Here is an 18994-nt window from a genome sequence, read left to right as displayed (position 1 = left end):
TGAATTTTCTCTTGTTCTTGAAGAATGCTAAACTGCTTGTTAAGTAAGCTTTGGAAAGTTAGGTATTCCATGTCATTTATTATACATTTGGTCTCTGAGTACCTTCACTTTGTAACCATTGAAAATTGAATATAAAACTCAACAATTGTTTATTGAAGATTTATTGATAAGATAATTGATTAATGAATAATATTTTTGAAATGTGACTTCATCCATTCTATCTTTTTGGACAGATATTATATTATTTAGCAGGACAATCCAAGTCTCAATTTCCTGACCGCATTGCTTGGGACGGTAACATCAACAAGAGCGATGTTTCCATTATTATAAAGAATATTGATTTTAAAGATAATGGAACTTATACCTGTCAAGTGATTAATCCATTTGACTACAGTAAGACTGCTGCAGAAATTCTCTTGAGTGTTGTTGAACAAGGTGAGCAAAAAATATCAAGTCATTTTTAATATTTCCTTCCTGAATGTTAATGTTTATGTGGACTCAACACAAATTGTGGCATATTGGAGGTGCTGAGTTATTAAATCCATAATCCTGCCTGCTCAACTGGACATATTGAAGAAAATCTTATTTATCTTTTAGAGGAAGAGCTATAAATCCTTCCATGTAGGATACTACAGATATTGGAAACATTAATTAAAAATGTAACCTCAGTCATCATTTGAGAGAACAAAAATGTTGATGTTTGGGGAATAATCTGGATCTGAAATGGCACTGTCTATTCTCTTCGCTGATGCTGCTTTGGCTTGCTGTACAATTGTTGCACATAAGAACAAAAGAAATAGGAGGAGGAAAAGTAGTTTATTAAGCCCTAAAACCTGCCCTGCCACCCTAGAAGAAGAAAGTGAGTACTGCAGATGCTGGAGAGTCAGAAAAATGTGTTGCTGGAAAAGCACAGCTGGTCAAGCAGCATCCAAGGAGCAGGAGAGTTGACGTTTTGGGCAGAAGCTCTTCATCAGGAAAGTGGAGGGGGGAGGAGGATGAGAAATAAATGTGGGGGTGGGGTAAGGTAGGTGGGAAGGTAATAGGTGGATACAGGTGGGGGGGGTAATTGTAATAGGTTGGTGCGGAGAGTGGAGCACATAGGTGGGAAAGAAGATGGACAGGTCAAGAGGGTGGCACTGAGTTGGAGAGTTGGACCTGGGATGAAGTTAGGGGAGTGGAGATTTGGGAACTCGTGAAGTCAATGTTAATGCCGTGTGGTTGAAGGGTCCCATGGCAGAAGATGAGGCATTCTTCCACCAGTTGGTGGTGGCTTTGATTTGGTGGTGGAGGCGACCCAGGACTTCCACATCCTTGGGGGAATGGGAGGGTGAGTTGAAGTGGTCGGCCACAGGGCGGTGGGGTTGTTTGGTGCGTGTCCCCCAGATATATTCCCTGAAATGTTCCGAGTTGGCGTTCTATCTCCCTGATGTAAAAGAGACCACATCAAGAGCAATGGACACAGTAGATGAGGTGGGTGTATGTGCAGGAAAATCTCTGCTGGATGTGAAAAGATCCTTTGGGGCTTTGGATGGAGGTGAGGAGGAGGTGTGGGTGCAGGTTTTACACCTCATGCAGTGTCAAGGGAAGCTGCCTGGTATGGAGGGTGTGTTAGTGGGGAGGCATGGACCTAACAAGGGAGTTGGGAAGGGAATGGTCTCTGTGGAATACAGATAGAGGGGAGGGAAATAGATCTCTGGTGGTGGGACCTGACTGTAGGTGGAAAAAATGGCTGAGGATAATGAGCTGTATCCGGAGATTAGTGGGGTGGAAGACGAGAACTAGGGTGTTCGATCCTTGTTGCGGTTAAAGGAGTGGTTTTGAGGGCCAAGGTGCAGGAAGTGGTGGAGATGCACTGGAGGCCATTGTTGATCACGTGTGGCTGATCTGCCCCAGGCCTCAACTCCTCTTTCCTGCCAGCTGTTCATGCCCCCTTAGCTTATTGATTTTTGTTTTTCATAAATCTATATGCCTCCTCTTTAAATGCTTTCAGTGATCTAATCTCTACAAGTATCTGGGGTAGAGAATTGTAGATATTTACTATCCTTCAGGAGAATAAATTGTTTTGCATCTCAATATTAAATGAGTGTTTCCTTATTCTATAACCATGTCTCCTATTTTGAGATTCCTCCACTAGTGGAAACATTTTCTCAAAATCTAGTCTGTTAAGCCCCTCAGAATCTTATGTTTCAGTAAGATCAACCCTCATTTTTCTAAATTCAGATCTGTAAACTTTTCTAAAGGCTCAACCTGTTTAGCTGTCCTCAATAACTCAATCCATTCAACACAGAAGCCAACCTAGAGAATCTCTTTTTGAACTGCCTCCAATCCTTTCCTAAATACTCTATACTGTACTCCAGGTGCAATCTCACCAAAACCCTGTATAGTCCTAACAAAATTCTCCTATTTTTAAAACCTAAAATACATTAATTCTGACTGTCTGCCTTCTGTGTGGATCAAAATTCCGTCTACGCTAATGCATTACCCTCAATACCATGAGCTCCTGTCTCGTAGCACCTTATCACATGCCAAATGGAAATCCAAAATTATTACATCCATCAGTTCCCCTTTATCAACTCTGCTTATTACACCCTCAATCAGCTTGAGCAGATTTTTGAATGTGATTTTCCTTTCATGAAACTCTACTGAATCTGATTGCATTAAGCTTTACTAAATATCTGCTATGTCTTCCTTCATAATGGACCCTAGCATTTTCCCAGCAACAGACATTCAGCTGACTGGCCTGTAGTGTATTGTTTTCTGTCAACCTGGCTTCTTGAACAGGGGTGTTGCATTAGCAATTTTCCAATCCACTGGAACCATTCGAAAATCCAATGAGTTCAGGAATATTTCAACAATTGCCATGTTCTATGTTTAGTGGAATTTGTGGTATTCTGTTTAAGATAACCCAAAATTCCTAATTGTATTGCTTGTGAGTGCACTTCAGCAGTAATTCTGTTCTTTGAAATGTGTTTGGGGAAACCCCAAAAATATTTTTAAAATCATTCAGATATAATTTTGTTCCTTTTTCCAGGTTCTTTACCCAAACATTCCATCATTACAGGTGCAGTCATCGGAGCAGTTGTAGGATTACTGCTAATTATTGGCGTTGTGTACTTTATCAAGAGAAAGAAAGATGGTCAACGGAATGCTTATATTAGGTAACTCTTTCTAAACTAAACATGAATAACAGCAAATGATAATATGTGAGTTCAGCATTGCAATTTGTTTTTCTTTTATGGAATATGGATGATGCTTGCTAGGTCATTTCAGAAAGTAATTAAGAGTCAGTTGTATTGGTGTGGGTCTGGAGTCACATCTCAGCCAGGCCAGGCAAAAAGTATTTTCCTTCCTTAGAGGAAATTATAAAAACCCCAGCTTGTTTATTAATAAACAGTTTCTTGGACACCATCACTGAGATCAGCTTTCAATTCTAGATTCTATTAATTGAATTTAAATTCTACCAGCTGTAACAATGGGATATGATAACAGTGGCACCAGACTATGAACCAGAGCTACTGGATTACTAGTCCAGGAACATTTCCTGCTATGCTACCAGTTCCCCTTAAATAAGCAATTGAGCTTCTGTTTAAAACTGTGGCTGATTCCGATTAAATTGTGTGCATATCCAAATTTATTTTCTCTTGAACTTAAAATACTTGTAGCCAATATTTACTTATCCAATTTCTCACAATTAATCAACCTTTATATTTGCATTTTCAATTTCCAAGCCATCTTTACTTATTTGGAATCTGTGGCATGGAGTGTATACATATGCTCTGTTTTAACTCCATTTTGAGCAGTAGGCTAATGAAGAAAGTACATATAGCACTTTACAGTGGCTGACTTTGGATCATGATTGTCAAAGCAAACTATGGTTGTTTCTCCCCATTTTCATAGGTAAGCATGTTAAAACCAATTCCAACAATCCTCACCCTTGTCTGAAATCTGCACAGAAGAAGAATGAAATCTGGAATCTTTCCTATCTATTTGAATCAGCAGATACATTTTTCATAATTAGGAAAAGCATCACCATGTATTTCTATTAAATTATACGATTAGCTCCTTTTCTTCTGTTTTTAAACCAAAGTAAATTTAAATTTTACCAGCTGTTATAGTTACTGGTTGCATAGAAACCATATATCAATGGAGCACTTGATGTATGCTTATTAATTAGTTTCAATCATTGCAACCAAAATATTGACCACAGCGTTCAAGAGTGGAATACTGAGTTCATTTCTGGTCTCCCTGGTATAGGAAGGATATTGTGAAATTTGAAAGGGTTCAGAAAAGGCTCACAAGGATGTTGCCAGGGTTGGAGAGTTTTTGAGCTATAGGGAGAGGCTGAATTGGCTGGGGTTGTTTTCCCTGGAGTGTTGTGGGCTGAGGGATGGCCTTATAAAGATTTATTGAGGGGCATAGATAGATTGAACAGCCAAGGTTTTTTTTCCCCAGAGTAGGGGGAGTCCTAATCTAGAGGTGAGGGGAAAGATTTAAAAGCAGCTTAAGGGGCAACTTTTTCACACACAGGGTGGTGCATGTATAGAATGAGCTGCCAGAGGAAGTGGTGGAGACTGGTACAATTACAACATCTGGATGGGTACATGAATAGGAATGGTTTAATAAGATATGGGCCAAATGTTGGCAAATGGAACTAGATTAGTTTAGGATATCTGGTCGGCATGGACCAAAAGGTCTGTAGCTGTGCTGTACATCTCAATGACTATGACTCTAAGTGAATGATAAACATGTATTGTGCACAAGTTTTAACTTCTAAGTTTACTTTAGCTGTAATCTGTCAAGGTTATTTTACTTTTTTTAAATGCACACAGTTAATATCAATCAAGATACCTGTAGAGATTCTCCTGAGGTGCCTTCTCTCTCTAAGCTGTTTAGCTGTGCACATGCAATCAGGCTATCAACACTGTTCACACCATAGACTTCTGGTTCTGGAAGTTGCTGCCAAGCACAGACCTCTAACAAGTTGGCAGGAACACTGTCCCTGAGTATTTGTGGAATTTAGTCAGCCAGGACCTGAGTCATAGACTGTGGAAATCCCCAGGAATTGGATTAAATGATCTCATCCAGGTTGTGATAGAAGACACCACAGGTTGGTTCGATGAGTTGTGGAGTAGATGAATGGAGAAAGTGACGACTGCAGATGCTGAAGATCAGAGTCGAGAGTGTGGTACTGGAAAAGCACAACAGGTCAGGCAGCATCCGAGGATCGGGAGCATCAATGTTTCAGGCATAAGCCCTTCATCAGGAATGAGGCTTGTGGACCGGGGAGCTGAGAGATAAATGGGAGGGGGTTGGGGCTGGGGAGAAGGTAGCTAAGAAAGTGATAGGTGGATGAAGGTGATGGAGAAGCTGTTGGACAGGTCAGGAGGATGGTACTGAGTTGGAGGCTTGGGACTGGGATAATGTGGGGGGATGGGAAATTAGGAAACTGATGAAATCCACATTGATCCCATGTGGTTGCAGAGTCCCAAGGCAGAATATGAATGTCCTTCCTCCTGGCGTTGGGTCGTAACGGTTTGGCGGTGGAGGAAGTCCAGGACCTGCATGTCCTTGACAGGGTGGGAGGGGGAGTTAAAGTGTTCAGCTACAGAGCAGTGGGGTTGGTGGGTGCGGGCACCTCAGAGATGTTCGTGGAAACATCTCACACACAATAAGGGGTTCTGTCTTCCAGGTGTACAGAAGAACACATTGGCTGCAACGGATTCAGTAGGTGACATTTGTAAAGGTACAGGTAAATTTCTGTCACATGTGGAAGGCTCCTTTGGGGCCTTGAACAGAGGGGAGTGGTGTGGGCACAGATTTTGCAATTCCTGCGGTGGCAGGGGAAGGTGCCGGGCATGGGCTGTGTGCTGGCAGTGGTCGTGGACCTGACGAGGGAGTTGTGGAGGGAATGGTCTCTCCGGAACACTGATAGGGGTAGGGAGGGAAATATTTCTCAGGTGGTGGGGTCTGTTCTCAGGTGGTGGGGTCTGTGGCGGAGGATGATGCGATGTATGTAGAGGTTTTTGATTAGATTACATTACAGTGTGGAAACAGGCCCTTCGGCCCAACAAGTCCCCACCGACCCACCGAAGCGCAACCCACCCATTCCCCTACATTTACCCCTTTACCTAACACTACGGGCATTTTAGCATGGCCAATTCACCTAACCTACACATCTTTGGACTGTGGGAGGAAACCGGAGCACCTGGAGGAAACCCACGCAGACACGGGGAGAATGTGCAAACTCCACACAGACAGTCGCCTGAGGCGGGAATTGAACCCGAGTCTCCGGCGCTGTGAGGCAGCAGTGCTAACCACTGAGCCACCGTTGGTCGGGGTGGAAGGTGAGGACCAGGGGGGTGCTGTCCTTGTTGCACTGGGAAGGGTGGGTTTCAAGGGCGGTGGTGCAGGAAGTAGAGGAGATACACTGGAGGGCATCGTCAACCACATGGGAAGGGAAATTGTGATCATGGAAGAAGGAGGCCATCTGGGATTTTCTAAGGTGGAATTGGTCATCCTGGGAACAGATGTGGCGAAGGCAGAGGAATTGGGAATAAGGGATGGTGTGTTTACAGGAGGTAGGGTGAAAGGAGGTGGCACCTAGGTAGCTGTGGGAGTTGGTGGGCTTGTAGTAGATGAATGGCAGAGTTCCTGCATTGGAAATGTGGGTGTGCATTTACTGCCTGCTTAGTCTCAAAACTTGCATAAGTCAAGGCTTTATGATTCTGTAATGAATAAGACCAGATTTGTGCTCCTCTTAGTTGGATTATCTGTTAAGCACATTGAAAGTTCATGTGACCACATGGCCCTTTTTTTGTTTAATTTCACAGAAACTACCTTAATACATAGGATGCATCTGTTGTATTGTACTGCTCTCTGGTCAGTATATTTCAATTCCATCAAGGAAGGCAACATTGCTTGACTTGATTGTGAGACAATAAATAATTTGAAAATAGGAGAACAATTGGAAGATAATGATGAAGAGAAAGTTCTAATCTAAGAATAGGACAGAATAGCACAATCAATGATAATAAGTGTTACAACTGATTCCAAAGGAGTGAAATAAATCTGTTCTTGTGCCACTCCTTGGCAGTTTAAACTGTGCAACTATATGTAGTGCTACCAGTCTTTAAAACTAATACACAGCAATATACTCTGTGAAGTGTTATCTTAAAAGTACTTTGGCAAAGTAATAGGTAAGTTTCTAAAACAAAAATGATTTGCAGATTGTCCCAAATGTTGACATGTAGCCAAGCTCACTTTTCACACAAGGTGTTGATACCAATGTGTCTTCCTCAATCATTTACAGAGGGCTGACCTATTTTTACCTGGAGATAGTAGATTTCTGATTTTCCTTTAAGGTTGTTTGATTGCGACGATGAAAATTTCTATCTCTAGGTAGCCTCCACTTGGGGTGACGTGGTCTTCCTGTAGGTTTTTAAGTCAAACTTTGAGAGGGGTTTTGGAGAAAAGAGGGCAAAGGTTGTTGCTCCACCAAGTTAATCTCTGACTGTGTTCAAATCCAGATGCTTCTTCACACCCACAAACTGGGTCATGTGACCTCTCTGAAAGTATTGTAGACTCAAGTGACTCCAATCAAACAGCTTGTGTTCATTGTAAATGCAACATTTTCCCTACTGTAGCCAGTCCCTTTGCATTGCAAAATGTCTTACCCATATCTTGCCCTTTTTGGAAATGTCCAGTAAATGATATTCTAAATGAAATCTAGAACAGAATAACCTATTTATAATTTAAACAATATGGAATTTTAAGGTCTTGTGGCAAGATGGAAAATAATACCCACCTACAATGTACGAATGTGAAAGAAAATTGGATATTATGAGCAATGTAATTTTTATACTATTGCAACAGTGCCTGCGCTTGGATGATTTATGGCTTTTCGCCTATAATTTTATCTGTGCAAACATTTCCTGATCTTCACCATTTCATCAGGTAATCACATGCACAATCCAGGTGTTTACACATTGAGAAGGAATGATCTAGTGATGAAATATTTTCAGAAGTTGAATGTGGGTGGCACGGTGGCACAGTGGTTAGCACTGCTGCCTCACAGCGCCAGAGACCTGGGTTCAATTCCCGCCTCAGGCGACTGACTGTGTGGAGTTTGCACGTTCTCCCTGTGTCTGCGTGGGTTTCCTCCGGGTGCTCCAGTTTCCTCCCACAGTCCAAAGATGTGCAGGTTAGGTCAATTAGCCATGCTAAATTGCCCGTAGTGTTAGGTAAGGGGTACATGTAGGGGGTACATGTAGGGGTATGGGTGGGTTGCGCTTTGGCGGGGCGGTGTGGACTTGTTTCCATACTGTAAGTAATCTAATCTAATCTAATCTAATCTAAACAAATTTCATGTGTTGGTGTAAAGCTCGAGTTACCATGTGTAAAAAATTGGCAGCCATGGCAGACCCAATTCTCCTACCTCGCTTTCCTGCTATTCTGGACAATTTCTGATATTGTAGTATCCCATTTCTTCCCCATCTTGCTGTCAGAGTGAATAATGTACATTTCAAATTTTTTAAAGTCTATATAATGTCAAAGTATAGTCATTTAAATTGTCAGACAGTCCCACAATTTACCTTCTTAATTCATGTTTACTCTTGCTGTTCTTAACTGCTCTGCATTAGTGTGAACCAAGATTGTGACAGTGTTACACCTCTTGTGGCCTGAACCATGGCCTTTTTGATGTGTTTCCCTCCAATCTCTCAAAAGCCCTGTCAAGAAGCCCTGATATAGTCAGTTTTAAATTCACAGTAAAGTGAATACAGTGTTAATAGGACTCAATAAATTTTAAGTTATGCAGCATCTATTCACAATGCAAAAGGAGGAATAAACTGCATTTACATCAGCAGGAAACTATCTTAGTTAAGTAAAATCAATTTTCTGCTATACTGCAGGCTTCTTGCTATTGAGGTACAGGTGAGCATTTCAACTTAACACTCTCTCTAATTCATATGTCAAAGTGGATGTGTTGTCTTCATTCATAGAAGTGTGTGATGTATTGGACAAGAGTCGATTTACACTTGAGGTACGTGGGCATCACCTTCAGAGAGGAAAGGCACCACTGATTCCAAGAATTTGTAATAGAATTTAACCTGTTTGGTTTAAAACTATTACTGTTTGGCCAAACACACAGCAATACTGGACCTACATTAGGTATAGGTATAGAAATCCTTGTAGCATTATGAAATTGTTACACAATTTGAAGCATGTTACTAATGAAGGAAGTGTGCATTTTTAATCATGGATGGCATTTAAATTTACAATGCATGGTACCAGTATGTTACTATGAGATCATCTCAAAATTTTGCATTGCAGCTGTTCACTGCAGTTGTGATTAACTTTTATGACTAGGTTTCTTTTTAATAGTGAGAGTTTATTTTAGAAAATGGACACTGCTGTTGCAGCTGAATGCAGCAAAAATAAATAAAAGAATATTTTAAAAATAGCAAACTTTTGGTTAGATATTACTCTGGTATTCCTTAGCTCTTAATTAATAAATTAGAGCAAAATGTTGTTTTGTTGCTTTCAAGTGTTCCATCTAGACCAGCACTTCCTAATTTGGGGTTCAGGACCACAAGTTGAGTTACCAAATGGAACTTTTGGAGTTGCCAGTTCGGAGGCCACAGTGAAGCTCTGACCAAAGTATAGAACCCATATCCCTACTGTCACTGCCCTCAAAGGCCAACACCCCTCTCTTGTATTTCTGAACACACCTCACTTTCACAGATCTCACTGAAGGGTCATGACAATGTTCAAGCCTCACTATGGGGTCGCACTGGAAAAATGTTCAGGTAACCCTGCTGTAAGCCATACAATTGCACAACAAACTGAATATTCCTACAGTCCTTTTTATCTACCATACCTACACAGCAGTTTAAAACAAAAAGGGACTGTGCACTTCCATACTTCCAAAAAACATCTTGACACATTTCCCTATTAACCTAAATGTGTTTTGTAATTCTTATCAATAGAGTCATGGTGGTCTGTAACACAGAAGAAGGCCCATCCCATCCATTCTGGTCAAATACTATAATCTAACTATTCTAATCCCATTTTCCAGCATTTGGCCATTGTCTTACACACTTGTAAAACCAAAGCATATATCTTGAAGCTGCTTAAATGTTCTTAGAGTTTCTGCCTCTACATCCTTTCAGGCAATGAGTTCCAAATTCCCACCACACTCTGGGTGAACATCCTCTCATCCCCTTTAAACCCCCTAATCCTTTGAAGTCTGTGGCTCCTGGTCATTGACCCCTCCACCAAGGAGAATAGTCTCTTCCTGTCCAACTTATCTATACCCCTATAATTTTACACATCTCAATCATGTCCCTCCTCAGTCTCCTCTGGTAATGGTATCATTTGACTAATATATTAGTACAGATGCTTAGCCCCTCCGGGATGATCGTGTTGTGATTTTCTATTTTTGAATATTTTATTTTTCTCATGCTGTTCCTCTGATTTCTCTCACTCTTCCTCTTTTTCTCTTGCTCATTTTCACTTTAAACCATTCTAATTATCTGTCATTCTGACCATTAGATGAAATGCCATTAGAAAAGTGAAGCCTTTTACCTCTTGGAAAAGTGCAATAGTGATGGAATAGTGGTTTTGACTGAAGAACTCCCAACATTTTGATTATTAGGTCTTGAGTATTTTGGGAACATTTCAGCAGCATAGTCATTTATGGTTAGCTGTGCTGGAGATTTAAAATCTAGTTTAATTTGTCTGTTGAGCTATTATTTTCCTGACCAAGAACCCGTGACTTGCACAGTTTGGTGGGACCATGAGTAATACTGTGTATGTTTTAAAAGAGATTTTATTCCAAAGCTGTACTGAGTAGTAAAAAAGATGCCACTCGAGTTAGTAAGCAGTGTTCCTTTTGTATCTGACTGGACATGCAATCCAAAAGTTAGCATGCAAATAGTTGGTCCCTTCAATTTTGCTATGTGTGTCTATGTCATGTAAAAAATTGAAACAGTTGTGCATCTACCCCCTAAACAAAATAAAACTGCAAAAATTGATAATCAGAAACAAAAACAGAAATTGCTGGAAAAACTCAGTGGGTCTGGTAGCATCTGTAGAAAGCAAGCAGAGTTAACGTTCAGGTCTAGTGATCCTTCTTCAGAAAAGTTCTGAAGAAGGATCACTAGACCTAAAACGTTCACTCTGCTTGTTCTCTACACAGACTGGTGGAAAGAGAGGACTGCAGATGCTGGAGAATCAGAGTTGAAAAGTGTGGCACTGGAAAAGCACGGCAAGTCAGGCAGCATCCAAGGAGGAGAGTCGACATTTCAGGCATTAGCTCTTCATCAGAAATGTTGGTGGGGGGGGGGTAGAGAAAGGGGGCTGATAGATAAATAGGATGGTGGGGGTGGGGCTGAGAGCCTTCCCAGCTATCATCCTCTCTCTTTTCCACCCTCCACTCCCCACCTTTCAGTCTCACCTCCACCCTCCTATTTATCTCTCATCCTGATGATGGGCTTATGCCCAAAATGTCGACTCTCCTGCTCCTCGGGTGATGCCTGACAGGCTGCGCTTTTCCAGCACCATACTTTTCATCTCTCTCTCTCTCTCTCTCTTTACAGATGCTGCCAGATCTACTGAGGTTTTCCAGCAGTTTCTGTTTCTGTGCCTCTAGCTCCACTTCTTTGCTCCTTCCCTCCAAACAATACTATTGAGTTAATCAAATCTGATCTCCCATTCCAAATCCATCTTGATTATCAGAGTCAGTCCATGCCTTCCAATATTTTTTGTTTAATTTGGTATTATTGTCTGTTGTCCTTTTTCCAGTACTGATGTAAAGCTAACCAGTCAATAGTTGTCTAGCTTGATCTTTCCAGAGAAAGTGAGGACTGCAGATGCTGGAGATCAGAGCTGAAAATGTGTTGCTGGAAAAGCACAGCAGGTCAGGCAGCATCCAAGGAGCAGGAGAATCGACGTTTCGGGCATCATGCCCGAAACGTCGATTCTCCTGCTCCTTAGCTTGACCTTTCCCACTATTAAAGCAGAGCTGTAATTGTGATACCCATCAATACAGTGGCACTACCGCAGCTTTTATTAAAGTTTGAAAAGTCATTGTCTGTCCACTTCTACATTCTTACAAGCTTGAAGTCTGACATAGTCTGTTTTCTGTTGATGCATTAATCTTCTTACCCTTTTGTCTGCAGGCTTTTGATTTTGTTTTCCTGTGTTGACTGAGGCAAGATATTGTATTAAAGCAATCTTGTTCCTTCCTTACCATGACAATCTCACTATTTACCATTTTTTTTGGCTGAGGCTAATTATGTACTGACTCAAGAAATTTTGAATACTTTCTGTTAAAATTGAAAATTTGTAATCCTCTACATTCACCAACCTATTTTTAGTTTATATTCCCCATTACTATCTTCATACACCTCTCTCTTCAGTTGGTAAAATAATAGGATCTAAAATACAAACACAATTGTAATGTGAATATGCTTTATTCCTTAATTCAACATAGATAAACTTTAAATTCATCTATATATTATTAAAAGTGTTAATTTTAATATACAGTTCGCAACAGTCATGCTTTCTGTGTCATGATTTATTTTTCATGCTAATATGAGGTGTTCTACCTCTCCAGCAAGGAGACCATTACAAAAGACCATTACAGTCAGTGGTTACATGGGTGATAGATCTGAAACATACAGCCAAGGGAAACTTACAGTTAAATGTACGTACAGCATTAGTAAAATTTGAAAAGCAATGTACTTAGATGAGAAAAGATCCTATTTAGTAAAAAGGCAAATTAGTGGCTTGCAATTTTGCTCTCTGATAAATATTTAATATGTAATATGCTGAAAAGTTAGTGTATCTGTGGCTAAAAGAATTGATGCATGCAAACTTCTAAATTTTGTGGTAAACATTGAGGAGATTTGGGTGTAATTTGAAATATGCTACTAATTGTTATGTAATGTATCATAATTCAGAATGTTGTCATGATTGATTTTTCCATGAATTATTTTTGTTCTCCATGCAATTCAGTGGAACCGGAAAGAACTGATCCTGATCCTAGTAAGTGGTGGCTAAAATTCAGCAAAATCTAAAAGATCAATATTTAATACTGTAGAGATGTAAACTGTGTGCATGGTTGAGTTATTTCCTATGTTGAGGAACTAGCTATAGAATGGACTGTTAGTATTGTGCAATGAGAAAGCTTAATAATCTTGATCTAAAATGTCCCTGAAGGAAGGCTTTCTAACTGGATTTTCTGCATTGGAACTAACATTAAAATGCATAATACCATTTAAATAGTTAAACCATAACAAATCTGCATTCTTTCTGAGGCACAAAAACCTTGCATGAAAGGTCAGCGAACCATGACTAACAAAAGAAATTCAAGATTGTGTTAAATCAAGGGAAAATACTTCTAAGGTTGGCCAAAGTAGTAACCTTGAAGATTGGGAGCATTTTATAACTTGGCAAAGGAGGACCAAGACCCTGATGAAGAGAAAATAAATTTTAAGTAAACCAGCATAAACACAAACTTACTGTAAAAGCATCTATAGGTACGTTTCATAAAAAGGAAAAGATTAGGAAAGAAAAATTGGGAACATTAAAGGCAGACAGAAAAATTTACAACAGAGAATAAGAAATACTGCAAAGTAAATTGTTCATGCAAAAACCCTCCTGGGAATAGTAGATAATCGAAGAACCTTATGAGAATGAGGAGCAGAAGAAATTAGCATTATTTTGAAAAGTAGTAATATTGGAGAAATAAACAGGACTGAAAGTAAATAAATCATTGATCAACATGATCTATACCCCAGAATGTTGAAAGAGTGGTAACTCTAGAGATAGTGAATGCATTGGTGCTCATCTTCCAAATGCATAGGTTTTAAGACCATAAGACATAGGAGTGGAAGTAAGGCCATTTGGCCCATCGAGTCCACTCCGCCATTCAATCATGGCTGATGGGCATTTCAACTCCACTTACCCGCATTCTCCCCGTAGCCCTTAATTCCTTGTGACATCAAGAATTTATCAATCTCTGCCTTGAAGACACTTAGCATCCTGGACTCCACTGCACTCCGTGGCAATGAATTCCACAGGCCCACCACTCTCTGGCTGAAGAAATGTCTCCGCATTTCTGTTCTGAATTTACCCCCTCTAATTCTAAGGCTGTGTCCATGGGTCCTAGTCTCCTCGCCTAACGGAAACAATTTCCTAGCGTCCACTCTTTCCAAGCCATGTATTATCTTGTAAGTTTCTATTAGATCTCCCCTTAATCTTCTAAACTCCAATGAATACAATCCCAGGATCCTCAGCCATTCCTTGTAGGTTAGATCTACCATTCCAGGGATCATCCGTGTGAATCTCCGCTGGACACGCTCCAGTGCCAGTATGTCCTTCCTGAGGTGTGGGGACCAAAACTGGACACAGTACTCCAAATGGGGCCTAATCAGAGCTTTATAAAGTCTCAGTAGCACAATGGTGCTTTTATATTCCAACCCTCTTGAGATAAATGACAAAATTGCATTCGCTTTCTTAATCACGGACTCAACCTGCATGTTTACCTTTAGAGAATCCTCGACTAGCACTCCCAGATCCCTTTGTACTTTGGCTTTATGAATTTTCTCACCATTTAGAAAGTAGTCCATGCTTGTATTCTTTTTTCCCAAAGTGCAAGACCTCGCATTTGCTCACATTGAATTCCATCAGCCATTTCCTGGACCACTCTCCCAAACTGTCTAGATCCTTCTGCAGCCTCCCCACTTCCTCAGTACTACCTGCCTGTCCACCTAACTTCGTATCATCAGCAAACTTTGCTAGAATGCCCCCAGTCCCTTCATCCAGATCATTAATATATAATGTGAACAGCTGCGGCCCCAACACTGAACCCTGCGGGACACCACTTGTCACCGGCTGCCATTCCGAAAAAGAACCTTTTATCCCAACTCTCTGCCTTCTGTCAGACAGCCAATCCTCAATCCATACCAGTACCTCCCCTCGAACACCATGGGCCCTCACCTTACTCAGCAGCCTCCCGTGTGGCACCTTATCAAAGGCCTTTTGGAAGTCTAGATAGACCCCCACATCCACTGGGTTACCCTGGTCTAACCTACTTGTCACCTCTTCAAAGAATTCCAACAGGTTTGTCAGGCACGACCTCGTCTTACTAATCCATGTTGACTTGTTCTAATCTGAACCTGCTCTTCCAAGAATTTAGAAACCACTTCCTTAATGATGGATTCTAGAATTTTACCAACAACCGAGGTTAGGCTAATTGGCCTATAATTTTCCATCTTTTGTCTTGATCCTTTCTTGAACAAGGGGGTTACAACAACGATCTTCCAATCATCCGGGACTTTCCCTGACTCCAGTGACTTTTGAAAGATCTCAACCAATGCCTCCGCTATTTCCTCAGCTACCTCCCTCAGAACTCTAGGATGTAGCCCATCGGGGCCAGGAGATTTATCAATTTTAAGACCTTTTAGATTTTCTAGCACTTTCTCTTTTGTAATACTCAACTCAGCCCCCTGACTCCCTTTAATTGTTGGGATATTACTCATGTCTTCCACTGTGAAGACTGACGCAAAGTACTTAAGTTCTCCAGCTATTTCCTTATCTCCCATCACTAGGCTTCCAGCATCAGTTTGAAGTGGCCCAGTGTCTACTTTTGACTGTCGTTTGTTTCTTATGTATTGAAAGAAACTTTTACTATCATTTCTAATATTACTGGCTAGCCTACCTTCATATTTGATCCTCTCCTTCCTTATTTCTCTCTTTGTTATCCTCTGTTTGTTTTTGTAGCCTTTCCAATCTTCTGATTTCCCAGTGCTCTTGGCCACTTTATAGGATCTCTCTTTTTCTTTGATAGATTTCCTGACTTCCTTTGTCAGCCATGGCTATCTAATCCCTCCCTGGATAATCTTTCTTTTCTTGGGGATGAACCTCTGTACAGTGTCCTCAATTATACCCACAAACTCCTGCCATTTTTGCTCTACTGTCTTCCCCGCTAGGCTCTGCTTCCAGTCTATTTTCGTCTGTTCCTCTCTCATGCCCTCATAATTACCTTTATTTAACTGTAACACCATTACATCCGATTTTGCCTTCTCTTTCAAACTGCAGACTGAACTCGACCATATTATGATCGCTGCTTCCTAAGTGTTCCCTTATTTTAAGATTTTTTATAAAGTCTGGTTCATTACATAGCACTAGGTCCAGAATAGCCTGCTCCCTTGTGGGCTCCATGACCAGCTGTTCCAAAAAGCCATTCTGTAAGCATTCCATGAATTCCCTTTCTTTGGATCCACTGACAACATTATTTACCCTGTCCACCTGCATATTGAAGTCTCCCATGATCACCGTGACCTTGCCTTTCTGACATGCCTTCTCTATTTCCCGGTACATGTTGTGCCCCTTGTCCTGACCACTGTTAGGAGGTCTGTATGTAACTCCCATTATGGTTTTTTTGCCTTTGTGGTTCCTCGATTCCACCCACACAGACTCCACAGCATCCGACGCTATGTCATTCAGTGCCATAGATTTAATTTTGTTCTTAACTAACAAGGCAACCCCGCCCCCTCTGCCCACCTCCCTGTCCTTTCAATAAGTTGAAAATCCTTGGATGTTTAACTGCCAGTCCTGACCCCCATGTAACCATGCCTCTGTGATGCCTACCACATCATAATCATTCACGATGATCTGTGCCATTAGTTCATCTGCTTTGTTATGAATGCTACGAGCATTCAGGTAAAGTGCCTTAATGCTAACTTTCTTATCATTAGAGATATTGGAAGTCAAAAGATGTCCTAAGTTATCCTTCCTTTTTGCTGCATTCTCAGTCTGCCTCAAGTTTAAATCCTCCTGCACACATGCTATCCTGCTGCTTATCTTTCCATTTAACTCCATACTCCCTGTCGCTTTCACTTTCCCTTCCCTCCCCCCCCAACTCAGAAGTTTAAAGTCCTACTGACCACCCTATTTATCCTCTTCGCTAGAACATTGGTACCTGATTGGTTCAGGTGGAGACCGTCCCAACGGTACAGATTCCCCCAGTTCCAAAACTGATGCCAATGCCCCACGAAGTGAAATCCCTCTTTCCCATACCAATCCCTTAGCCACGTGTTTACTTTCCTAATTTTCTTATCCCTATGCCAATTGGCACGTGGCTCGATTAACTCCTGTAGTTTGGAAGGTCGCAAGTGTAACCCCATCATTTAAGAAAGGAGGCAGAGAGAAATCTGGAAACTATGTATTGACACATTAACTTGATATTAGTATTCGGGAAAATGTTAGTAGTGATTATAGAGGATGTGTTACTTGGACACTTAGTGGTAGGATTGGACAGAACATGAATCTATGAAAGGAAATAATGTTTGACAAACCTATTCAAGATTTTTTGAGGATTAGCAAATTAGATGAGGGAATGTAATTTATTTAGATAATCTATAGCAGTATTGGAGCACATGGGAGTAGCAGATTGGCATAGATTGCAAATTGGTTGATATACAGAAAACAGCTGGAATAAATAGGTCATTTTCAGGTTAGCAGGCTGCTAACCAGGAGGCCACTACAAGGATCAGTGCCTGCACCCCCAGCTGGTTGTAATCTGTATCAGTGGATGTGAGGACCCACTGTAATATTTCCAGAATTACTGATGACACAAGACTGTGTAAATTATTAGGATGATGAAAAGAAGCTTCAAGGGCATTTGGATAAGGTGAGTAAGTAGATGGAATATAGTTTTGAAAAAATGTGAAATTGTCTGGTAAGAAAAATACAAATAAGGACTATTGTTTGAATGGTGAGAGACTGGAACATGTTGATGTGCAAAGGGAGCCAGGTGTCCTTGATTATATATTGCTGAACGCTACTGTGCACATGCAGCAGGCAATTAAAAAGGCAGAGAGTATGTTGCCTTTATTGTAATAGGATTTGAGAACAGGAGTAAAGAAATCTTGCTGCAATTGTATAGAACCTTCGTGAGATCACACCTGGAGTATTGTCTATAGTTTTGCTCTCTTTACTTAAGAAAAATATAATTGCCAGTGAAGGAGTTCAACAAGTTAAAACTGATGTAAAGCAGAAATCACTGATGTAAGTGGGAAAGAACTGCATAAGAGGAGAAAAAAATAGAGTCAAAGTAGGAAAAAATTAGTTCCGTGTCAGGAACTGGCAAGGCGGCACGGTGACTCAGTGGTTAGCACTGCTACCTCACATCACTAGGGACCTGGGTTTGAGTCCAGTCTTGGTGGCTGTCTGTGTGGAGTTTGCCCATTCTCCCCGGGTGCTCCGGTTTCCTCCCACAATCAAAGATGTGCAGGTTAGGTAAATTGGCCATGCTAAATTGCCCATAATGTTCAAGAATGTGTAGGTTAGGTGCATTTGTCAAGGGTAAAAATGTACATTAGGAGGGTAGGGGAATGGGTCTGGCTGGTTTACTCTTTGGAGGGTCTGTAGGGCCTGTTTCCACACTGTAGGGATTCTAAGTGTTTACCAGACTGATCCCTGGGATTGCAGGATTGACCTATAATTAGAGATTGAAGAGATTGATATACATTCTCTCAAGTTTTGATGTGAAAGGGGATCTCATTCAGTGCATAATTCTTACAGGCTTTGATATTATAAATGTAGGAAGTTGTTCCCCCTGGCTGGGGTATCTAAGATCAGGATACAGTCTCATTGCAAGAAATAGGCCATTTGGCAACGAGAAAGAATTCCTTTATTTGGATGTTTAATCTTCAGAACACTCTACCCAAGGGAGCTGTGGAGGCTGAAACCAAAGATCTATAGATGTCTAAATATTAAGATATCAAATTATATAGGAACAGTGGTAGAAGATGCAATAATCTTAATGAATGAAAGAGCAGACTCAAGCTAAGTGACTTGCTCCTGCTTTATTTCCTCTGATTCTACATGTGAAAAATGTGTGGTTGAAAATATGATACTCACACTAAAACTAGAGGCCTGTGTTTAGATTGCATTTTGTGTGAATTGCTCTGACATCCAATAAAAA

The 18994-nt window shown here is 40.9% G+C and overlaps 1 protein-coding gene across 8 annotated transcripts in view; it reads left to right on the top strand.

Annotated features, from left to right (window-relative positions):
• The window catches only part of mpzl1l (myelin protein zero-like 1 like), a 55845-nt gene that overhangs the window by 19008 nt on the left and 17843 nt on the right, over window positions 1–18994 (top strand). For 5 of the 8 annotated variants that reach the window (XM_087992716.1, XM_043701038.2, XM_043701036.2 and 2 more), the window contains exons 3-4: window positions 234–435; window positions 3032–3158. In XM_087992716.1, the coding sequence (XP_087848842.1) occupies window positions 234–435; window positions 3032–3158 (329 nt within the window). Of the gene's footprint in view, window positions 1–233; window positions 436–3031; window positions 3159–12616; window positions 12707–13017; window positions 13048–18994 lie in introns of all 8 variants that reach the window. The other 3 variants (XR_015758838.1, XM_087992717.1, XM_087992715.1) reach the window with 3 other exon arrangements.

The sequence above is a fragment of the Chiloscyllium plagiosum genome, unplaced genomic scaffold (genome assembly GCF_037043375.1).
Source record: "Chiloscyllium plagiosum isolate Xiang-an unplaced genomic scaffold, Cpla_swu_hap1 HiC_scaffold_12, whole genome shotgun sequence".
NCBI lineage: Eukaryota > Metazoa > Chordata > Chondrichthyes > Orectolobiformes > Hemiscylliidae > Chiloscyllium > Chiloscyllium plagiosum.
The sequence above is the reverse complement of the archived record's forward strand: the minus strand, read 5'-3'. Positions and strand labels throughout refer to the sequence as shown.